General features: G+C 46.8%; 1 protein-coding gene across 1 annotated transcript in view; it reads right to left on the minus strand.

Moving 5' to 3' along the window:
* Positions 1 to 337: 337 nt before the first annotated feature.
* LOC147885584 (uncharacterized) overlaps positions 338 to 20956 on the minus strand; it is a 31023-nt gene continuing 10404 nt past the window's right edge. Inside the window, exons 8-9 of the mRNA XM_087396154.1 lie at positions 704 to 802; positions 338 to 463 (exon numbers count right to left, since the gene is read on the minus strand). Of these exons, the coding sequence (XP_087252280.1) occupies positions 338 to 463; positions 704 to 802 (225 nt within the window). The remainder of the gene's footprint in view (positions 464 to 703; positions 803 to 20956) is intronic.

A 20956-nucleotide genomic window follows, 5' to 3' on the forward strand; every position in this document is an offset into this window, starting at 1 on the left:
TATAAAAATATGCTCTCACACATACAAATCCACACACCCACACATACTTGAGCATCCATTTGTACAAAGTCTTCGTACTGAGTTTCTCTCGGCACCCCGGAGATGAAGGGCAGACTCAGCCATGATGAAGGCTAGCACTAAAGGAGAAGGCTAATCAAAAGGTAGTCCAAAATCTCTTCATTCAAGCTACAACTGCTTGCATTTTAGTCTCTCCCCAATGAGCATCTAAATCTAAATCTAGCTGATAGGGCAACGCACCATTTAAGATAGAAAGAATTATCACAATACCAGCAGGCTGCAACTTGGAAGAAAACTTCACAAGGTGAAATTTCATTTTCTAGCATAGTTTTATGTCATATGATGACATGTCGTGTATGACGTCGTGTTCTCGTTCCCTTTCCCCCTTCCCGGAACGTTCCTGTTCCGACATCCAATTTTCCACAACGTTCCCATTCCCTGGTAACTACAATGATAAATTGGTCAAAAATCAAGACAGTCTAGTAATTTACTGTCATTAATAGTGCATGCTAATATAGTTTTCAATGTCAACATGTCTTCAATTCATCTAGAAAGAAGTCCACAACAATCAATAAACTACTTCAAACAGAACAAAGAAACTAGTGATATATCTGTTTAAGAAAATATTTTCAGCTTGCACTCTTCATATTTCCATATGCAAAATGAGCTTCTGAAGAGCATGCACCTCAGCTCTAAGAGAATGAAAATATCCATTGACAGCATGCTTTGAAGTGGAATAAATAGCTTGTGCAGGTGATGGAATCTTTCCAACAACACTACTGACCTGAAAAGGCACTTCAATTAATATTGATTAGCACTTAGCTCTTAAAAGATAAAAAATTTCCAAACAGTTAAAATAGAAGGTTCGTTTCTTGTGAAAGCAAGTAGTAAGAATCCAAAAGGTGGCATACACATACCTGCATAGATATCTTGTATGCTCTCTCTCTCTCTCTCTCTCTCTCTCTCTCTCTCTCTCTCTCTCACACACACACACACACATACACGGTAATCTATTTTTTGTAAGTTATTCACATCTCTATTAGATATTTGAAAACCATACAACGGGCCAGTTATCTGTGAGGCGCTGAAAGAGAAAACTGGCTATCGTGCCCTTCCTGGTCCCAACTCACTGCAAAGCTAGAAGCAGGTGCCAACAACCAGTGTGGAGGACCTAAACATTCCACATAGTGATGCCTGCACCTGTTCCCCAGGCACTGTCCTCCGAAGACAAGTTAGAACTTTGGGTGAGCTATCAAGAGGGTGGCATTAAAATCCTAGATCTACTGGCATGCAAATATTTCACTGTCCACCAAGTATTGAAGAGAGACCATCTCTACAGGCTTCCATGCGCTCATCAATCCTCACAACAATCCTAAGCAAGCACTATCATATCTGTGTCTGCAGCTTGACAAGTATTGGGCAACCGTCTCCTAGTCGCCTGCCATACAGCACTGGCATGTACCACCCCTCTGCATTTACACTAGCCATGGACCTATGGGAAGGCCACCATGAGCCACTAGCCACACCAAATAGGAAATCTTCTACGGCCAAAGGCTGATCGACAATCGAGACCAAAACTTGATGAGTACACGTGCAGCAATTGCTGCTCCAAACAATGTCTCCTGAGGAACCAAGGGGAGTTAGCTACCTACAGACATCTGCGGTGTACAAGAAGAAGGGCATAGCACTGTCCTCTTGAATTGCCCTTTCTAGGCATGCTAAAACCATTGTCAAAGCCAACAAGAGGGCGGTAATAGACAACTAACCAGCCAACAAGAGGACGGTACTAGACAACTAACCAGCCAATGCTTTCACATTAATAATATTCAGCAAATACTTCAAATACAAATTGGGAGCTAAAGTGCTCCTTTGCCCCGTCTTTGGACCAACCCACGAATTCACCCCCAAAGCACTAATCCCTAGGGTCCTATGCACATGCAAGCTAAAAAACTCATGCCCTCATGAGTCATGACATACCCCTCTCTTGAAACATGGCAAGTGACCTCAATTGCACCTAGATGTTACAAGGATATGCAATAACTGAAATACATGTGAATATACCATCATAGACGCACGTAGCATATATGATTATTGAGAGCCTAGCACACTGATCGTAGAAGAGCACACTGATCGTAGAAGTCCCAAGACAGTTATACTATCAGGAAACACAGTAACTCGGATGAACATACAATGTCACCAAGCAACCTCTAGATCTCTGAGCCTGTCTATATCAAAGCAACAAAGGTACTACCCCCCTCTTGAGCATCAGGCAATGCTCCAGACCTACGCTAGCCTGTGAGCCTAAAGAAGCCACAACAAAGTTGGCTCAAGCTGAAAAGCTTCCAGATAGAGTTGTAACACTTGAAGTGTATCTATATCCTCTTCCAGCCACTTTGGATGCAATGGTGAATAATTCCCCAAAATTTCACCAAGTAGCGACGGGAAACTCTACCTCTTACCTTCCTTTCTTTATGTGCCAAAACCAGCTCTGAAACTAGGATCTCATCCAGCTCCTCAACCTCTAGATGCATCTAAAAAGGCATATCCTCTAGCACATTCCCCTAGAAAGGCTAATGGAGACTCACATAGAAAGCACTGTGAATCCTCCAATGATCCAGTAGCTTGAACCTGTAACGTACATCACGGATGTTCTCTGAAATTTGAAAAGGCCCATAGTATCTCATACTCAACTTGGGGAACAACCGGTCTTTGTCCTTTTTATTTTTCAGCCTTGCCTTTTCAAAACCCAAAAGAACCCAATCACCTTCTTTACACACTAGCGAATGGCAGTGACAATCAGCTGCTTTCTTTTGCTTTGCCTGAGTCTTTTGGAGAGCTTGCTTCACCTTCTGATATGCCACATCCATGCTCTCAACGTACTTATCAGCCTCAAACATCTTATCCTTAGTATGCAAGATAGACGAGACTTTCCTTCCTCCTTCCACTATATCAAATGGAGCTTTCTTGATAGGAGTACGCACAATATTGTTGTAAGCAAACTCCACTGAGGGCAAATACTGCTACCATTTTGTCTTGTGCTCAAACACATAATATTTCAGGAAGTAGAGTAGAGTGGAATTAGCCTCTTTGGACTGCCCATCTATCTAAGTATGAAAAGAAGATCAAGACTTCAAAGAAGTGTCCATATTCTCAAAGATCCCTCTCCAAAACAGACTTGTCATAGGTAGATCTCTCACTAACGATAGACTGAGGCATCCCATGATAGTTAAAATGTTCTACATGAACAATCTTGCCATGTGATCCACTGTAATTTTCTTTCTCACTGGAATGAAATGTGCCTGCTTGTTGAACCGGAAGATAATAGTCCAAAGGCCATCATTCCCCGTAGGTGTCCTAAGAAGATCGATTATAAAATCCATGGCAATGCTCTCCACCGTCTATTTGGGATTGGCAATGGTTGCAACAATCCAGGTGTCTTCTATCGGTCAAACTTGACGTTGTGACCGATGATGCAAGTTCTAATAAAAGCATCCACATCTGTCTCAATGCTCCACTGTATTCACCGTGGCATCAATGCCTCTATGCCCTGCACTCACCCTGGCATACAATGCCTCTATGCCCTGCACACAATGGAGCATGACTTTCTATCATAACCTTTGACCTCAACTGCTTTGTGACACAAAGGCGACCATGCATCATATGAAAGCCATCTTTGAGAGTATAATGCTCATGACGCTGACTATCAGACAACTGGTCATAAATCCTTGAGAAATCCTCATCCTGAGCATTCTGACCCTTCATTGCATCCAACCCACTGTGGTAGGCAATGGATACTGCGGAAACCTAAGGTTTCCTTAACAATGCATCAGCCTCTACATTCTTTTTACCCTCCCTATAAAGAAAGTACTTGGAGACAAATAAAACAACACTGAAGACTAACGATAGCTGAAGAAGAAATATATATATCACCAAAGGAACTCAATACAAGAGAAGAGATATCTGAGAAAGAAACTGTGGAGGGAGCGAACAGCAGTCCTCCAGAGCAGCCAACTGAAGTGGGCTCTGCACTAGCTCCACAAGCTGGAACTGAACCATATCTGGGTCAACAACCTATTGCCAAAAGAGCAAAGGTTTGCTACAGATCTGGAGGAAATAATACAGCAGCAGTAGAGAAATAAGTCGATGCTGATTTGGAGCAGCAGCAGGAGAGGATGATGGAGCGGAGACAGAGGAGGCAGAGATGCTGGAGCGGAAGCAGAGGATGCTGGAGCAGAAGCAGAGGATGCTGGAGAGGATGCAGAGGATGCAGGAGAGGATGCAAGAGCGGAGGCAGAGGAGGCAAAGGCGGCAGAAATGCTGGAGCGCAGGTGTGGCGCAGGTGTGCAGCAGCCTATTCCAAGAAAAGTGAGTTAGTAGCCAGGGGGCTACTGCCTTTTATAGGCCTGACCCATCTGGTCGGCCAGTTCTGGTCGGTCAGGTCGGCCAGTTCTGGTCGATCTGGTCGGCCAGTTCTGGCCTTTCTGGCCATTTGTTTGGCCCTGGCCTCTGCGTTTGAAGATTGCCTGTCTTAACACCCCCTCTCAATGTCCAAGGTAGAATGGTTCCAAGGGTAATCAAAAAATGGTTCTAGGGGTGATCTATCTTCTTCATCAGCCTTTTTTTTTTTTTTTGGTAAGAGGGTTTTCATTTAGATGGAGATGCCTACAAAGTAGGTTTTCATCTTCGCTAAATGCCCAGTAGTGATGGTACAATCATAGAGTACAGAAAGAGAGGTGCTTAAGGAGTGCCCTCGCAGGGGATTTGTTCACTTCCTTAAAGCACTAGTATACAAATACTGCTAAGGAGAAGGAGGCGGTACACCAATCCCAAGCCGTGGGCTAAAATGCTCAAGAATAGGTCGGTTAACCGGCTTGGTAAGAATGTCAGCATGATTATCGGCAACTGGAACATATATCAATCGAATAGTACCCAATTCCACTTGCTCGCGAGTAAAATGAAAGTGTACGCCAACATGTTTGGTGCGGTTGGAGAAAATGGGATTGCCGACTAGAGCGATGGCACTTTTATTGTCGACGTAGAGGACCGTTGGTTCAATACAAGGAAAGTGTAGCTCTGCCAGAAACTGCCGAAGATATATGGCCTCTGTGGTACAATCATACAAGGCCCGGTATTCAATCTCGGTAGAAGATCTAGCAACAGTTTCTTGTTTACGGCTGGACCAAGAAACAGGTGCCGAGCCGAACAAGAAAATGTAGCCGCCATGAGAACGACGATTGTCCGAGTCGCCAGCCCAGTCGGAATCAGTGTATCCCTGTAGTGTTAGTCCTGGTCTGAAATGTAAACCATAAGAGTAAGTACCACATATGAACCGCAAGATACGAATACATGCATGCCAATGAGTGTGCTTGGGTTCATTAAAGTACTGACTGAGAATAGAAACTGAGTAAGAAAGATCTGGACGAGTGTGAATGAGCCAGATCGGCTTGCCAACAACCTGACAATAGAGATGTTCATCAAAGGGAGGAGACTCCAAGTCCTTTGAGAGCTTGACTGTGGGATCCAAGGGAGTGGCAGCTGGCTTAGGCTCGTGGGGGATGATCTGATCAAGGAGTTGAAGAGCATATTTCTGTTGAGAAACAAAGATACCACCAGAATGCTGGACAACTTCCATGCCCAAGAAATAGGAGAGAAGACAGAGATCGGTCATCTCGAATGTGGTGCTGAGTTGTGTTTTAATGAATTGAAGTGTGGTGGTGGTAGAGCCCGAAAGCAAAAGATCATCCACGTAAAGTAAGATAAAGCAGATCCCCTCTGAAGATTGATGTATATATAAATTCGGATCAAAAGGAGTGGAATGAAACCCATTAGTTTTGAGGAAGGTGTCTATTCGGTGGAACCAGGACCGAGGTGCTTGTTTAAGCCCATAAAGAGCTTTGCAGAGACGGAATACCTTATTTTCATGGCCAGGAGGAGAAAAACCTGGTGGGGGAGCCACATAGACTTCCTCATCAAGGTAGCCATTGAGAAAGGCACTCTTGACATCCATCTGATAGATAGACCAGCTGTGATGAGCGGCTAGGGCGAGGAGAAGGCGAAAGGATATCAATCGAGCAGTAGGTGCAAAGGTTTCCTCATAATCGATACCATGTTTTTGGCAAAATCCTTGCACTACTAAGTGAGCTTTGTACTTGTCCAGTGTTCCATCTGCTTTGAGTTTTGTTCGGAAGATCCACTTTGTTCCTATGACCTTTTTGTGACTGGGTCGATCGACCAAAATCCAGGTCTCATTGCGATCAATGCTCTCAAGCTCCTGTTCCATGGCACGATGCCACTCAGGATGTTGAACTGCCTCCTGCAAAGTGGCAGGTTCAGAATGTACGATATAGACTGTGGTAAAAATGGAGGCAGTGGTAGTGGAAGAAGCTGTCCGGGTAGAGCGTCAAGGACCGGGAGGAGGAAGTTCTAAGGGAACAATCCCGGAATCCCTGGCAGCGGGTCTTGAGAAGAGGATCGAGGAATGGGAGAAGCAATGGGTGGAGAGAAAGAAGTTTCGGGGGGAGAGAAAGAGGTTTCGAGGGGAACGGGAGTAGGTGCATCATCAGCAGGGAGAATAGAGGAATTTTTTAGAACATCTCTTTCATCGAAGACCACATCACGGCGAACCAAAACTTTGTTTGTGCGAGGATCAAATAAGCGATAAGCTTTGGCTTCAGCTGAGTAGCCAACGAGAAGTAGAAGTTCAGCACGAGGTTCTAGTTTACCGTGAGTATCATTGGGAGTATGAGTGTACGTGCATCATCCAAAGATGCGGATATGAGAAATAGAGGGTCGGTAGCCATAGAAAGCCTCAAAAGGCGTCATGTTCGGGATGGGCTCAGTAGGGCAACGATTAAGGAGATAGATAAAAGTGTTCACGGCTTCCGGCCAGAGACGTTCGGGCAACTCGACTGCAAAAAGCATGGAGCGTGCCATGTTCATGACTGTGCGCTGTCTCCTTTCGACACGAGCATTTTGAGCGCACGAATTGGGAGATGTAAGATGGCGTTGGATACCATGCTCGTGAAGGAAGTGAGTGAATTCATGGGAAATGAATTCACCACCATTATCACTACGAGCAATCCCAATAGGCTTCCCTGTTTGATTCATGACCAATCGAGCCCAAGTAGCAAAGAAGGAAAAAGTGTCAGATTTCTCTTTCATGAAGAACACCCATTGATCTCGAGAGTAATCATCCACAATTAAGAAGAAATATTGTGAGCCATTCAATGAAGGAACAGGAGATTTGCCACTAATATCGAGGTGGATCAGATGCAATATCTCACTGGCTCGAGAAGTGGAATGAGGAGGAAAAGGAGTTCGGCTTTGTTTGCCTAATTGGCATGGACGGCAAATATCTTTGGCTCGCGATAATTGAGGTAGGCCATCAACCAAATGATCCCGAGACATTTCATATAAAGAGTCATAGGACAAATGTCCCAGACGATAATGCCACAATCGTTCTATGTCAGTTGGATCTTTCAGGGTAGCAAGATCATGAAGCCGATGAAACTCAAAGCCAATATTGGAGGGAGTCTCAAGAAATTGTGTCATGAGGTACAGACCATGAGGTTGGGCTTCGCCCCAAGCTAAAAACAGTCCCGATGTCTCATCTATGTATTCGACATGCATCTTTGTAAATAGCACCGTGCGGCCAAGAAGGCAAAGTTGATGGACGGAAAGAAGATTGACCCCTAATTGGGGGACATAAAACACTTGATCCAACTGAGCAAGATTGGGGCCTTTGTCGGTATCAAATGTGATTGAACCAATGCCACGAATAGGAGCGACAGAGTTATTGCCACAACGGACTCCCCCTGTTGCCGGTTAGCGAGAAATAAAGAGATCACGATGAGGGGTCATATGATGAGTGGCTCCACTATCCACAATCCAAGGGGCTTTATAGCCACATGGAAGAGTATGAAAAGCTGATCCAGACATGGATGGGGAGGAGTCAAGCTCGGTGATATGGATCAAGGCCTGAGAAGTGAAGTCTAGAGAATCTCCAGTGGACCAGTCAGATAGGCCTTCGGGAGTGATGAAGGTAGGGGATGGGGTGAAATGATTAGTGACATGGCCTTGTGGTCTCCAAGGGCCAGCTTTAGGTGGAGGAGGACTACTCCTAGGGCGCCAACGAGGTGGCAGACGAGTCGTGGTGGGGGGCTGTGGGAGAATGCCTTTGGCTTTGGAGCGACATTCATCATCAACATGCCCAACTTTCTGGCAATGCTGACAAAACCGGTTCTTTTTAGGAAGGTTGTGCCAGGCGGGTTTAATACCAAAGGAATTATTGGAGTCAGGAGTGGGAGAGGGCTTCCCAGAGCTGAGTTGAGCTTTTTGAATCCCTGAGAGAAAAGCCCCCTCTGAAGCAGGAATACTATGTTTTTGGTGGACTTGAGAGTAGAGACGAGCATAACGCAAGAGTTGACATTCAAACTCATAAAAAGTAGAAAGGGAGGGTTGAGAAATGATTTGCTGCATAAAACTAAAATACTTGGACGGGAGTTTGTTCAAAAAGAAAATAACTTGGTCATCCTCGGATTTGGAAGGACCAGTTGTGGCACATTCAGCAATTAACCGCCGGTAGTCTGCCAGTTTGACCTTGAGATCATCGTCAGAAGTGATCTGGAATTGCTGGAGATCGTGGTCAAGATTGATGTGACGAGTACGATCTCGAGCCGCATAGCGGTCAGTGAGATGTGCCCATCGCTCAGAGGCAAGGTCAAAATGCTGTAATTGAGAGTGAAATTCAAGCAAAAGACCTTGCATGATTTCGACAATGGCAGTGGCATTACGATGTCGCCACGAGCGAACTACCTCATAAGGATAAACATGAGGATCAGGTTGCGGTTCAGTACCTTGAACAAGTTCCCATAAGTCTTGAGAATCAAGCACATGGCGCATGAGATTTGACCAAGTGGTATAATTAGACCCATTAAAACGAGTCATATCAGTAAAAGCATGTTTGGCTGTTGCAGAGACAGGGTGAGAGGAAGAAAGGGAATGATAGGGAGAAGCAACCGGTGGATGCATGAGAGGACTCAGAACAGGAGCGGAGTGAGAAGGAGGGAGAGGCGGCACCACCGGAGGAACAAAAGGATTCGGAGAAGGCCCTGAGGGGGAGGGATAAACATGAGAGGCGGGATACGACATGAGAGGGGGAAAAGGGACAGCGGGAGAGATAGAGGGAAATAAACTATAGGAGCCCAGTGGCATGGGAGAAGACGGACGATGAGAAGCCACTGGAGGAAAGATGGCAGCGGAAGATATGGGAGGGATGGGAGGGAAGGAAGAATGAGAACCGAAAGCAAACTCATTGTCTGACGCATTTCTCCTTTCTCGTCTACGAGTGTTCACATGCATGTATGGATCTGTGTCCTCGTGATTACTCGTTCCTATGCCTTGCATAACAGACGGATTTGCACCAAGGGGATAGGGCAACATACCTTCCACTGATTCTTGTGGGATAGGCATTGTCGAATAACCCATTGTCCTCATGTCGGCCTGTCCTCTTTCGTCAGGGTATACTTGTTCTTCGTCGGCACCGAACTTGAAATGTTGCTCTGCTTCTTCCAAGTTGAATAGAGGTCCTTGTTGACGTATCGAGAAAACCGTGGAGAAGAAGAAGCACGAGGTGTGCGAGTACCTGCTTCAAGTTCCTTCCATTTCTGAAATTCAGCAAATTCTTTAAAGAGTTTGGAGAGGTATTCATCACCTTCGATCCTTGCAGACTCTCTCTCGACATATGACGAGGATGGTGGTTGAATAGAGGTCGATTCGGGCTCAGATCGCTTCGGGGAAGAAGGAGAAGACATCTTCAGTTGATGATCTATCTTCCAAGCTTTCCAGGTCAAGGCTCAGGTGTCGACAGGCACACCTTGCTTTGATACCATATAAAGAAAGTACTTGGAGACAAATAAAACAACACTGAAGACTAACAATAGCTGAAGAAGAAATATATATATCACCAAAGGAACTCAATACAAGAGAAGAGATATCTGAGAAAGAAACTGTGGAGGGAGCGAACAGCAGTCCTCCAGAGCAGCCAACTGAAGTGGGCTCTGCACTAGCTCCACAAGCTGGAACTGAACCATATCTGGGTCAACAACCTATTGCCAGAAGAGCAAAGGTTTGCTACAGATCTGGAGGAAATAATACAGCAGCAGTAGAGAAATAAGTCGATGCTGATCTAGAGCAGCAGCAGGAGAGGATGATGGAGCGGAAACAGAGGAGGCAGAGATGCTGGAGCTGAAGCAGAGGAGGCAGAGATGCTGGAGCGGAAGCAGAGGATGCTGGAGAGGATGCAGAGGATGCTGGAGAGGATGCAAGAGCGGAGGCAGAGGAGGCAGAGGCGGCAGAAATGCTGGAGCGCAGGTGTGCAGCAGCCTGTTCCAAGAAAAGTGAGTTAGTAGCCAGGGGGCTACTGCCTTTTATAGGCCTGACCCATCAGGTCGGCCAGTTCTGGTCGATCAGGTCGGCCAATTCTGGTCGGCCAAATCTGGTCGGCCAGTTCTGGTCGGCCAGTTCGGGCCTTTCTGGCCATTTGTTTGGCCCCATATGCTTCTCAGATAACTTTGTCTGAGTGAGAAAATATCTCAAAGACTGATGATTTGTCTGTACTATGAAATCAGACCCAAGTAAATAGTGCTTCCATGTAGGAAAGGCATGAATTACAGCCAGCAATTCCTTCTAATAGATTCTCAGGTGTCTTTCATCATCCTGCAAAATCCTACTCTCATAGGCCATCACCCATCCATCCTGCACAATGATGGCTCCAAGGCCATTCTTTCCACATGCATCTACTTGGACAGCAAAAGCTTTTTGAAGATCTGCAAAGATCAATACTAGATCCTAAGTAAGCTTTTCCTTTAGCATCTCAAATGCTACAATTTGATTATCAGCCCATATAAAAGATGATCTCTTCTTCTACATTGCATAGCGGAGTGAAGCAATTTCAGCAAAGTGGTGTATGAACCGCCTGTAGTACGAGCATAAGCCCAAAAAGCTTCGTACTTCATGCAAGTTTTTCAGCTGTGGCCAATAGCGGATTGCTTCCATCCTAGTAGGGTCCCTGCACACTCCATCTTTGGAGACAATGTGTCCCAAAAAGTGAATCTCAAACATAAAGAATTCACTTTCTTTGCATTTATGACCAGCCTGCGTTTGCTGAGTTCTGCAAATACTTTTGTCAAATGCTTCTTATGCTCTGCCTCATCTTTTGAGTACAATATTATATCATCAAAGAAAGTGCCCATAAAAGATCTGTGCTCCCAGAAGATTCTATCCATCATCCAGTTGAAGGTGGTAGGAGCATTCATAAGCCCAAATGGCATAACCAAGAACTCGTACAGCCCAAAGCTGGTCCTCAAAGCTGTCTTGGACACATCTCAAGAGTGAGATCTATGCGGCTGAAGATAGTGGATCCCTCCAATCTATCCCATATATAATCTATTCTTGCAGTAGGGAAACTTTTATGTTCAATGCACGATAGTCAATGCACATTCTCCATGAACCATCCTTTTTCTACACTAAAAGCACCGGTGAATAGTAAGGAGATGAATCGGGCTGAATCAGCCCCTTCTCTAAAAGGTCCCTCGCATAGCTCATGATCTCTTCCTGCTAGGCTACACTCACCCTATATGGTGGCTGGTTTGGTGGACCACTCTATGGCACTGTATCAATCCCATGATCCTCAAGCCTCTTGGGTGGAAGTTCCCCTGGCAATGAGTCAAAAAAACACTCTTTAAACTGATTAAGAAAATCCGTCCCCTCTTTATCCAAGGAGACAACAAATTATGGATCGCCTGACTTAGTATCCTTTGCAAAACTAAATACGCGAAAATCTGGTGTTTCATTACTAAGCAAATCGCTAAAGCACATACAAATGGGAGCTCCAAAATTACCTTGCATTCTTGGCTGCCTGCCAATATTCCCATACATTATGTTATGCATTGCGGGCTGCATACCCCCAAACATATTCCCTTGCATTCCGTGCATACTAGGCTGAGCCATTGGGTAGTTTCCAAGCATTCCAGGATTATCTACAGCTTGATCAGCCATTTCCTGGAACACCTGCAAAGAGGGTTGGGGAAAAGCTTGCTGCCCTGATTTGCATTCTGAAAATTATTCACTTGGCCATGCATATCCATACCAGGACCATGAAAAAATTGTTGCAATGGAGCACCCTATGCCTTTGGCATTATTGAGGGCAGTCCATTCAATGGCATCAAACCAATCGACTATTTTTAGACCCCACTGGGCTCCCCTGCATGAGAATGCCTCTCTCTCCTTAGACCTCAAAGGAGCATGCATAAACTCAAGAGACCATGGGTCCTGAGAGAGCTGCGTGAGTGTTCCCACTCATCAATTGTGCCTTAAACAAAGCATTGTCATCCTCTACATCCTCAGCCTGTTTTGACCCTTTAGACTGAGAGGCACTCACACCAAAGGGATTTACAGCTTGCTGTGCCTCAACACTCTGATCATCCTAAGAGGCTCCCTCATGCGTAGATTGCTCAAATTGCTCATCCTAAAGGACTGCCCTTCCATATCCCAATTTCCATCAGTGTAAGACATAGTTGCTGAGTTTTCCTTGTTGTAACCCGATTATAGTAGGGAATACTTCACTAGAGACAACCATAGCCTCCCCTCCTTAAGAAGTTGGTGAAAAGGCGAGCTGAATAGAATGGCATCTTAGTAGGATTGTACCGATCCGATTATCGAATTTTATGATGCATCCCTGAGCTCCCACGTGAGCTGCTGCCCCCCGCTGCCTCCTGGCCGATCCCGCTGCCCCCCCGCCATCCTCCTTCCCGCAGCCTCCTCCGCCTCCCCCCCGCCCTCCTCGTCTGCCTCTCCCCCGTCATCTCCTCCCCCTGCTATCTCCTCTCCCCCGCCTTCTCTTCGTCCTCCCGCCGCCATCTCTCGCCTTCCTCATCTCATTCGCCTCCCACTGCCCCTCCACCTCCTTCCACTGCCCCCTTGCCTCCCCCTTCGCCTTCCCCACCTCCTTCCCTCCCCTGCCTTCACCACCTCCTACCCCCCGCCTCTTCGCCCCCTCCTTGCTTTTCCGCCTCCTTCCCCGCCTTCTCCCTCCTTCCCTCAGCATGTCTTCTTCCGCTCCCCTCCTCGCCTCCTCTCCACCTTCTCCATCGACATCTCTCCGCCTCATCCCGCCCCTCCTCTTCGCTTTCCTACCCAGTTTTTATCTTTTCTCTCTTTGCAGCGGAAGCTTTTGTGCTTGTTCAGAGAAAGAAAATCGTGGTGGTGACCCTTGGTCTGGGCAAAGGGGCTTTATGGCAGCACCCTCAAATCCCGCAGCCGTTAAGGTCCTTCTCCAACCAACAAGCAACAGGTACAGCAAGCAGTTCCGTCCCTCCAAGACAAGGCACTCATGGAGAGAATTATGGGCCTTACACCCACAACAAGACAAGTGCGAGAGTGGATCCAGGTGAGCTTGGCAGTAGAGGGTGACCACATTCAGGAGGTCACAATCTACGGAAGAGGTGTCTTCCTCATCCAACTGAGCTCCCCTGATGACACATCCCAGCACTCCTGAAACCCCTGATCTGCAAACAAACCACACACAACATCAGATCTGCGCAGGCTGCTCACCACCCAACCATGACATCTACGGGATGTGATCCCGAATCAGAAGATGTCCCCTCCGAGCCACGAGCTGAGCTACTGGCACGAACTCCCAATCAGATCCAAACCAGCCTGGTGTCCCATACCACCAGGTGGCGCTGTGAAGCCCTGGATCTGCCACTGGGCCTTGGGCTACGCTAAGATGCAGGCGCGCGTCCGCGACTCAATCCAGGAACAGACCTGGCACCTAGGAACGAAACTTGCTCCCAACTGCACATTGAGAACTGAACCCCCTGGGCCTCTTTTATAGACTCGGGCCCCGGCACCAAAAATAGCGAAGACCTATAAATAGTTCGTACCCTTGCCACTCAACCCGAGAATCAAGCCTGCCTAGCTCTAAGCCTCCCCAGGCTAACCTGAGCTAGTCCTGTGTACCTAGTACACGTTAGATATCAATCCGTGCACATGACATACTCCCCCTCCTCTAAGAACTCACTCCTGAGTTCGCTAAGAAACCTGGAAATGTTCTTTGGAGGTTTTGTAATGTCTCCCATGTTGCATCCTCCTCAATACGATCCTTCCACTTAATCTTGTATTCCGTGATAGTACGATTACGAATCTGTCTTTCACGAAATTCAAGAATACACTCAGGTTTGTGAGGAATAAAAGTCAAATCTGTAACTTCTATAATCTCATGAGGAGAAACAAGTTGATCTTCTGCACCCAAAACTTCTTTCAGTCTACTGACATGAAAGACTGGATGTACTTTAACATCAGGAGGCAAGTCTAGTCGATATGCAACTGGTCCAATTCTTTTAATGACCTTGAATGGGCCGCAGTATCTGGGGGATAATTTCGGAACCAAACCAGTACTTAGGCTCTTGGATTCCTTAGGAATTCGCAAATATACCATCGTTCCTTCAAAGAACTCTCTAGGTGAACGATGTCTATTAGCATAAAATCTGTCCCGATCTTGGGCACTTCTAATAGACTCCTTGGCAAACTGCAACATTTCCTGCATGTCTAGCAAGAAATTCTTAGCAGCATCATTTTGAATTCCTTTTAATCCAACCATAACTGGTGACTTAGGTTGAAACCCGTACATAAGCATAAAAGGACTGTAACCTGTACTAGAATGCTTTGCACTGTTGTAAGCAAATTCAATCATAGGTAGATAATCTTCCCATGAAGACTGTCTCTTAGATACATATGCCCGAAGCATGTCTTCAACCAACTGGTTGACCTTCTCTATACTGCCATCGGATTGTGCATGATCCGAGGAACTCATACTTAGAGTAGTTTCCAACTTCTCAAATACAAGTGTCCAGAAGTTACTTGTAAACTTTGAGTCCCTGTCACTGACTATGTCAGATGGTAAACCATACAGCTTAAACAAGTGGTCGACAAACTTGTGAGCCAACTGAACAGCTGAAATAGTTGTTCTAGTAGGTAAGAACCTAGCCATTTTTATCAAACGGTCGACTATGACCCAAATAGAGTCATGACCCTTGCGCGTTCGAGGCAAACCAGTAATAAAATCCATGGAAATACTTTCCCATTTATTACCTGGAATCTGTAAAGGCTGTAATAAGCCCGCGCTCCTAAGGCGTTCTGCCTTAGTAACCTGACAAACCCGGCAACCTACATAGTTCTCTATAAATGCACGCATCTTAGGCCAATAAAAGGTATGCTTCACAAGAGACAGAGTCCTATGTATACCCGGATGTCCAGCACTAGGAGCATCATGACACTCCCAGAGAATCTTGGATTTAAGGTCCAGAACATCAGGCACACAAATCTTTTCATTCCGGAACAGCAAGCCGTTCCTAATCATCCACTGACCTCCCGCCGCCTGTATCCTAGGTGGCACAATCCCTGAGTCCTGGTCAACCATGGAGCTCCCATTCTGGACTCTCTGCCAATAAGAACTGAAATGACTATCAGTTGCGTATAGCCCTCTCAAGGATTGAAATAGGTCTGAGGATATTTCCGTAAATGACAGAGCATTTACAAACTTAACTCGACTTAAGGCATCCGCCACACTATTCAACGAACCCTTACGATAACGTATTTCGAAATCAAAATCCTGCATTAATTCTACCTATCTAGCTTTCCTTCCCCTCAATTCTGATCCATCACACACATACTTAATTGACGGGTGATCAGTCAATACAAGGAACTTTGAACCATACAAGTAGTGTCTCCAAACCTTAAGAACATACACTACAGCATAAAGTTCCTTCTCTAGTGTGGGCCAACGATATTGAGTGTCGTCTAGCTTCTTACTCTCGAAAGCTACAGGTCTGCCCTCTTGGAATAGAGCTGCCCCAATCGCATAATCACTCGCATCGGCCTCTAAAACATAAGGCCGGGTAGGATCGGGTAATGCAAGAACAGGTGCTTCCTTGATAGAAAGCTTCAAGGTTTCAAAAGCCTTGTTCATTGCATCATTCCAAGAGATCGGCTGGGTAGACCTGCGTCCACGACCTTTCAATATGTTTGTCAAGGGTGCCATGATATATGAATAATCACGCACAGACTTCCGAAGAAATACCGTAAATCCTAGAAAAGAACGAAGTTGTTTCACAGTCTGAGGGATAGGCCATTCTAAAACCTTCTGGATACGATCCAAATCAACGCTAATACCTTCAGAAGAAATCTTGTGTCCTAAGTAAATGATCTCCTTCATAAAGAAGTCACATTTACTCATCTTGGCATAGAGCTTATGCTGTCTTAGAACAACTAAGACAACCCGGAGGTGTCCTATGTGATCCTCTAGCATTCGACTATATACCAAGATGTCATCTAAGAACACTGCAACAAATTTGCCCAGAAAATCCCTAAACAAATCGTTCATCATCTGCTGAAAAGTAGCAAGAGCATTGGTCAAACCAAAAGGTAATACGAGGAACTCGTAATGACCATACCTAGTCCCAAATGCGGTCCTATCTATGTGTTTAGCATAGATACGGATTTGATGATAACCCGTACGCAAATCAATCTTAGTGAAATACTTCGCTCCGGCCAAACGGTCTATCAAATCATCAGAACGAGGTAAAGGATAGCGGTTCTTAATTGTCACCTTATTTAATCGTTTATAATCTATACACATTCTCCAGGAAGAATCTTTCTTCTTTCTTAAGAGGACAGGTGCACCCCAAGGTGATTTGCTTGGGCGAATATAGCCCATATTCAGGTAATCCTGTAGCTGGCTAGCTAACTCATCCTCCTCTACCTGGCTCATCCTATAAGGTGGAACACTGATAGGTTGAGCCCCTGGGACTAAGTCTATGCGATACTGCCCGTTCTGGAGGTAAACCTTCCGGCAGTTGAGCTGGGAATACGTCCTGAAAATTATCTAACAACATTCTCAATTCACGGTGTTCAAACACACTTAATTCATTCTTGTTAATTACAGAAACAACAAATAAAGAAAGCGGAATCAAAACACACTGATAGACATCATAATGAGAATTGTTTAATATATTCCGAAGCTGCATCGCAGATACAATAGGCCCCTGAGAAGAGGGAATTTTATCACACTGAATACAAAATTGGGTGTCCTTATCTACAAAAGAAAGCGTATGCTCCGTCCATCCGATCTGAATATTGTGGGTTTTAAACCACTCTATCCCGATCAACAAGTCTACATGCTCCAGATGCATAACATAACATGTAAGAGCTCCCGTGTAGGCTTGAATCCGGATAGGAAGCGCTTCAACCTTGCGATCCCAAAACTGCTTCCCAGCTGGAAGCTGCACCTCATAGGTATGGTTGCTAGGTACTGTGGACAGCCCCATCTTCTGCACAAATTTGTAATTAACAAAATTGTGAGCTGCCCGGATCAAAGAGAATGTGAACCTGTTGGTCCATAACTTCTCCATAAACTCGGAAAAGATCATGGCAACCAAACAACGAAGTATTGAAAGTACAATTACAAGAGAGTGGGCAGGTAATGACATTTACTGAAATACCTGTCATCGCGACTTGGTTCGCTCCCTTGGCTGTGGTACGTGGACCCGCCTGGAGCTTCGGTCCAAGCACCAACTTTTGGTTCTTACGCTTGGGACACTCATTCTTTGTGTGGCCCCTCTCCTCGCAATAGAAGCATCGTCCTTCTTTCTTGAGCCTCAGAGTGCGAAGGAAACGGGCTTTACCATTCTTTGCTGGAGTCAAGTTTTTCTTGGAGGCGTTGTCCGTAGACTTCGTCTCCCCAATACCAGTCGTATGCTGAAAGAACTTGCGTTTGTTCTTTCCACTCGTGTCGGAAACTGTGGTTGCTTTGGCACCGGCCATGGTATCATCGTATATGCGCGCATAAGTCATGGCCTCCTGCAACGTTGTGCATTTGTTGTTCTTTATCTGCAACTTGTAGGAGTCTGGCAAATCATCCACGAAGAAACCTAACAAGGTCACTGGATCCATCTTAGTAGCCCTGGTTTGCAGATCCCGAAATCTTTGAAGATAAACTTCAAAGGTCAAGTTTAATTTTGACATATCGAGGGCTTTGAGCTTGCCAACGATATCGTAATCATCCTCCTTCTTCAGGAACTCCTTCCTGAAGATCCCCTCAAAATCTGTCCATGTATCGGGCTTAGGATGGAGTTCCTTCCACCATAGCAAGGCTTTACCTGACATGAACCCTGCTGCAAGCTGGATCTTTTTCTCATCTGGATATGGGTGGAATTGGAAGTGTACCTGCCACTTGTGTAACCAAGTGTCAACTACTTCCTTTGTTCTCGACTTTTGGTCGCCTGGAAAAGGGTCTGGAGTTATATTTGGGCCTAGCACTGAAGCCATGGCATCCACATGCGTGAGTGCCTGCACAGTGCTAGCCAGAAGTGTGAGAGTTGCTTGTATCCCCTGGAGTTGCTGTGTCAACCCCGATTGATTAGCATTGACCTCCTCGGATTTTCCATCTAGAGCAGTCGTAAATTCACTGAAGGCCTTTTTGGTTATCAGGTCATCATAGAGACCCTGATCCTCCTCTCCCACAGGAGTGTAATCTAAATCCTACTCTCCCATGGTGAACTCGGGATTTGGAGCATCAGACATGACTGAAATCTGATTTGAATAGAAACTGAGAGAAATAACTGACTGAATCGAAGCGCAAAAGGAGAATGGAGCAGAGGAAAACCGTCCCAAGAGATGATGACGGAAGGAGATGCTGAAAACTGGCGAACCCGGAGGCGCAACAATCCCGGAGTCTAGCTGAAATCGATGCCGGATGTAGTGTACGGAGTCCTGCAGCGATCCCAGAATCGTGCTGACCGTACAAGTGTCGCAGCAGTACTGACAGCTGACGTGGCTGTACGGCTGCTGACGTAAGCCGTACGGCGGCTGACGTAAGCCGTACGGCTGCTGACGCAGGCCGTACAGTGGCTGACGGAAGCCGTACAGCGGCTGACGCAGGCTGTATGGCGGTTGGCGCAGGTGCACGATAGGCTGACGCAGGGCTGGCGCAGGCGTACAAGGCACCTTGCGAGGTTGTGGGTGGGCTAGTACCCTGCCCCATCTATATAGGGAGCAGGGCAGCCTTATTAGGAAGCCCTGCTTCCAAAAAAGGCCAAGCTCCCCCAGCTTTGGAGGGGGTGCTTTTTTCGAAAAAAGCACCCTCTACACAGGCTGTTCACAGCCTGTTCGCTGCCCTACAGCGCCTCTTCATGTACCCGCCTGGTTCCGTACAGCCTAGTCGTCACCTCTCCGCCTCCCTCGCAGCCTTTTTGCCTCTCTCCCCTACTTCTCTGCTCTCTCTCCAGCTTCCTACAGCCTTCTCTCACAGGCTCCTTCAGGAATCTCGAAATCTCTCCCTCCTTTCTTCTTCCTTTTCCTACCTCTGTCCACCCCTGCTAACCCAGGAACCCAGCAGAAAACGCAGCAACAAATTTCGAATTTTAGCGCATACCTGGAGGAAAAATTCGTCAAAAATTCCCGCATCAGAAGTTCCTACCTCAAGAGCTGGCTCTGATACCAACTGACACATCCCAGCACTCCTGAAACCCCTGATCTGCAAACAAACCACACACAACATCAGATCTGAGCAGGCTGCTCACCACCCAACCATGACATCTACGGGATGTGATCCCGAATCAGAAGATGTCCCCTCCGAGCCACGAGCTGAGCTACTGGCACGAACTCCCAATCAGATCCAAACCAGCCTGGTGTCCCATACCACCAGGTGGCGCTGTGAAGCCCTGGATCTGCCACTGGGCCTTGGGCTCCGCTAAGATGCAGGCGCGCGTCCACGACTCAATCCAAGAACAGACCTGGCACCTAGGAACGAAACTTGCTCCCAACTGCACACTGAGAACTGAACCCCCTGGGCCTCTTTTATAGACTCGGGCCCCGGCGCCAAAAATAGCGAAGACCTATAAATAGTTCGTACCCTTGCCACTCAACCCGAGAATCAAGCCTGCCTAGCTCTAAGCCTCCCCAGGCTAACCTGAGCTAGTCCTGTGTACCTAGTACACGTCAGATACCAATCCGTGCACATGACACCTGACACTACCTGGACACTTGTGGAGCAGAGCCCCATCCTCCTTGGCCCGCATTTGGTGTACCTCTTCCCTTGGTACCATGGCTTTACAGTGGAGGACATGGACACGACTCACCATGTTCCCCGTTTTTCGGTTACACTCCGCTTCCCGGGGCTCCCAAAGGAATATAGAGCCATCCTCCCCTACACTGGTCAAGCATTTGGCACTGTGTTGGAGTCTCCGCTAGATTCGGCTGCATCAGTGGTAGCAGACGATGGGGTCCCCATGATCAGACTGTTGGTTGAGAGCCATTTCTGGGTTACCAAGCCAATGCCTTCGTTGCAGACAGATGGGTCACCTAGCCAGAGATTGCCCCCACGGCCAAGGCCAAGCTCCTTCCCCCCCACCCCCGCAGAGAAGGCAGAGTCAGCAGGCCAGGGCCCAGCACCCCCCAGACAAGAGCAGCAGGAGTCCCAGACCCCCTAGGTGACCCCTTCAGAAGGGGACTGGACCCAGATTAAAAAGAAAAAGAAACCAAGCAAGTAGGCTCGAAAGTGCCGCAGGCAGAGGACGAGAGAGAGAGAGAGAGAGAGAGAGAGAGAGAGAGAGAGAGAGAGTATTTCAAGAGGAACCTGCGGAGGAGCAGTGGGCAGCAGGAGCCCATACGTGGAGATCCCACCCCCCAACGGCAGGGGCCACTATTCAGCCAAATGATCCTCTCGTGATGGAGGTCCAACGTCCGCATTCACCCTTTGACACAACCCTAGCACTCCTGAAACCTTTGACTTGCAAGCAAACACAAGAACACACCAAACGTGAGAAAACTGAGCAGGCTGCTCACCGCCCAACCATGACATCTACGGGATGCGATCCCAAAT

Source organism: Dipteris shenzhenensis, chromosome 25 (genome assembly GCF_047967505.1).
Source record: "Dipteris shenzhenensis isolate YYH24624 ecotype China chromosome 25, Dip_SZ_1.0, whole genome shotgun sequence".
Classification (NCBI taxonomy): Eukaryota; Viridiplantae; Streptophyta; class Polypodiopsida; order Gleicheniales; family Dipteridaceae; genus Dipteris; species Dipteris shenzhenensis.